The following is a 3,328-nucleotide window of genomic DNA, read 5'->3' as shown; positions in this document are numbered from 1 at the left end:
GGGAGTGAAAAGACAACCCATAATATGTGAGAAAATATGTATCTGATAAAATCAAAATGTGTATCTGATAAAAGCTTAATATCCCTCAACTCAACAACAGAATTTCTAAGATCCCAATTAAAAAACAGGCAAAGGACTTGAACAGACATTTCTCCAAAGAAGATACACAAATGTCTAAGAAGGAAAAGAAAAGATGCTAAACACCATTATTCATTAATAAAATGCAAGGCAAAACCCAAATGAGATGCCACTTTGCATCCACTAGTAAGGCTTTCATAACAACGACACAGAAAATCATATTGCTAAGGAGGTGGAGAAACCGGAGCCCTCATGAACTGGCTGCTAGGAAGAGAAAATGATGCACTTGCTGTGGAAAACAGTTTGGTGGTTCCTCAAAGAATCACACAGAGAAACAGGCGCCGCTGGCTTGCGGGTTCTCCTGGGCTGTCGCGGGACGTCCCGGAATCGCAGGCGTGCATTCCTTCCCGCCTGAGGGCCCGCCTGGCGGTGACTCCCGCCCCTCTCCTCCTCCGAAGAGAGATCGGGGCCGCCCCAGGGGCCGTCTGCAGCCACCGGGGATGGGGCTGAGGGTCCGTTCCTGCCCCGGTGCAGCCGCCCCTGGGCAGACCGCCTGGCTTGGTCGCAGCCACGGCGACATCTAGCCCCGGTTCTGCGCGGCTGGGCGCGCCAGCCAGCTTGGGAGTCGCCCGGCGCCTGTAGCTGGGCGCCCAGGTGGTGGAGCATGCCCCGGGCGGCCTCTGGATCGCGGGTGCCCCTGGCCTGAGAGCCTGCCAGACCCTGCCCCGGCCCGGCTCCTCCTCTGTCAGAGCTCCAGATCTCTATCCAGGGGCCCTCTGCAGCCACCGGGGATGGGGCTGAGGGCCGGTTCCCGCCCCTGTGCAGCTGCTGCAGGACAGACCGCCTGGCTTGGCCACAGCCACAGGGACATTTGGCCCTGCTTCCGAGATGTGGGGAGTGTGGGCGGGCTCGGGAGTTGCCTGGAGGCTGCTGCCTGCACGCAGAAGGCGGCTGCAGCTGGGGTGCCCAGGCGGGCTGGAGGTGCATGGCCTGGTCGGCCTTGGGATCGCCAGCGCGCCCAGCCTGAGGGCCCCCAGGCCGTGCCTCCCGACCACTCCTCCACCTGAGGCAGATCGGAGCCATTTGTATGGGCACTCGGCAGTCACCTCGTGTGGGGTTGAGCGGTGGATTCTCAGTTCTCGCTCCTGTGCACCTGCTGCCGCAGGGCAGAATGCCTGGCTTGGCTGCAGCCACTGGGACACGTGGCCCTGCTTCTGTGATGCTAGGAGCGCGAGCGGGCTCGGGGGTTGCCAGGCAGCTGCTGCCTGCACACAGAGGGCGATGGCAGCTTGGGCGCCCAGATGGCGGAGCATGGTTTGGGTGGCCTCTGGAATGCGTGCGCGCCAGGCCTGAGGGTCACCCTGGTGGGGCCACATACCCCGGTCTTCCTCTGCTGGAGCCTGGAGCAGCTGGAATGGCCACTATTCCGTCACAGGGGATAGAGTTAAGTTTTCTTATCCCACCCATGCACACAAAAAGGTGACTATTCTGTGAGGTAATAAACGTGTTAATTGACTTCATTCATGCCACTCTGCATCCACAAGTAAGGCTTTCATAACAATGACACAGAAAATAAATGTTGCTAAGGAGGTGGAGAAGTTGGAGCCCTCATGATCTGGCCGCTAGGAATAGAAAATGATGCCCTTGCTGCGGAAAACAATTTGGTTGTTCCTCACAGAATGAGCATTGGGTGAAAAATGAAATCAAGATGGAAATGTAAAAAATTTCTTCGAACTGGATGACACAACCTATCAAGACCTCTGGGATACAGCAAAGGCACTGCTAAGAGCAAAGTTTGTAGTCCTAAAAACCTACATCAAAAAGTCTGAAAGAGCACAAACAGACAATCTAAGTTCACATCTCAGGGAACTAGAGAAGCAGGAACAAGCCAAACCCAATCCCAGCAAACACAGGAAATAACAAAGATCAGAGCAGAACTAAATGAAATTGACACAACAACAACAACAACAAATACAAAACATAAATAAAACAAAAAGTTGGCTATTTGAAAAGATAAATAAAATTGATAGACCATTAGCAAGATTAACCAAGGAAAGAAGAGAGAAAATCCAAATAACCTCACTAAGAAATGAAACAGGGGATATTACAACTGACACCACTGAAATATTAAAGATTATTCAAGGGTACTATGAACTCCTTTTGGCACATAAACTACAAAACATAGAAGAGTTGGATAAATTCCTGGAAAAATACAACTCTCCTAGCTTAAATCAGGAAGAATTAGATACCCCAAGCAGACCAATAAAGCAAGCAGCAAGATTGAAATGGTAATTTTAAAATTACCAGCAAAAAAAAGCGGAGGGCCAGACAGATTCACAGCAGAATTCTACCAGACATTCAAAGAATGTCTTCTTTCATTCAAGGAAGAGATGATACCAATCTTTTCATACTATTCCACAAGACAGAGAAAGAAGAAACCCTCCCTTATTCATTCTATGAAGCCAGCATCACCCTAATACCAAAACCATGGAAGGACATAACCAAAAAAGAAAACTACAGACCAATATCCTTGATGAACGCAGATGCCAAAATCCTTAACAAAATACTATCTAACTGAATCCGACAACATATCAAAAAATAATCCACCATGATCAAGTGGGTTTTATACCAATGATATAGGAGTGGTTTCACAGATGCAAGTCAATAAGTGTGATACACCAAATAAACAGAATTTAAAAAAACTAATATGATTATATCAACAGGTGCAGAAAAAAACATTTGACAAAATCTAGCATTGCTTTATGATTAAAGCTCTCAGCAAAATAGGCATACAAGGGACATATCTTAATGTAATAAAAGCCATCTATGACAAACCCACAGCCAACATAATACTGAATGGGGAAACGGTGAAAGCATTCCCTTTGAGAACTGGAACAAGACGAGGAGCCTACTCTCACCACTCCTCTTCAACATAGTACTGGAAATCCTAGCCAGAGCAATCAGACAAAAGAAGGAAATAGAGGAAATCCAAATCGGTAAAGAGGAAGTCAAACTGTCCCTTGTTGCTGATGATATAATCTTTTGCCTAGAAAACCCTACGGACTCCTCTAGAAACCTCCTAGAACTGATAAAAGAATTCAGCAAAGTTTCCAGATACAAGATTAATGGACACAAATCAGTAGCTCTTCCATACATCAACAGCTACCAAGCAGAGAATCACATCAAGAACTCAACCCCTTTTACAATAGCTGCGACAAACAACAACAACAAAAAAACAAAACTTAGGAAT

The 3,328-nt window shown here is 47.8% G+C and overlaps 1 protein-coding gene across 1 annotated transcript; it reads right to left on the bottom strand.

The window, feature by feature from the left end:
• Positions 1 to 342: 342 nt before the first annotated feature.
• Positions 343 to 1,115, bottom strand: LOC129138561 (uncharacterized). The gene has a single exon (XM_063808045.1). The coding sequence runs from the start codon at positions 1,063 to 1,065 to the stop codon at positions 343 to 345; it is 723 nt and encodes a 240-aa protein (XP_063664115.1). The 5' UTR covers positions 1,066 to 1,115.
• Between the last annotated feature and the right edge of the window lie 2,213 nt (positions 1,116 to 3,328).

The sequence above is a fragment of the Pan troglodytes genome, chromosome 23 (genome assembly GCF_028858775.2).
Source record: "Pan troglodytes isolate AG18354 chromosome 23, NHGRI_mPanTro3-v2.0_pri, whole genome shotgun sequence".
NCBI lineage: Eukaryota > Metazoa > Chordata > Mammalia > Primates > Hominidae > Pan > Pan troglodytes.
This window is presented reverse-complemented; position numbering and strand designations above follow the sequence as displayed.

Bases quoted from the DNA above. Each gene is read 5' to 3' on its own strand.
- LOC129138561 (XM_063808045.1), bottom strand. From the start codon at position 1,065: ATGCACCTCCAGCCCGCCTGGGCACCCCAGCTGCAGCCGCCTTCTGCG.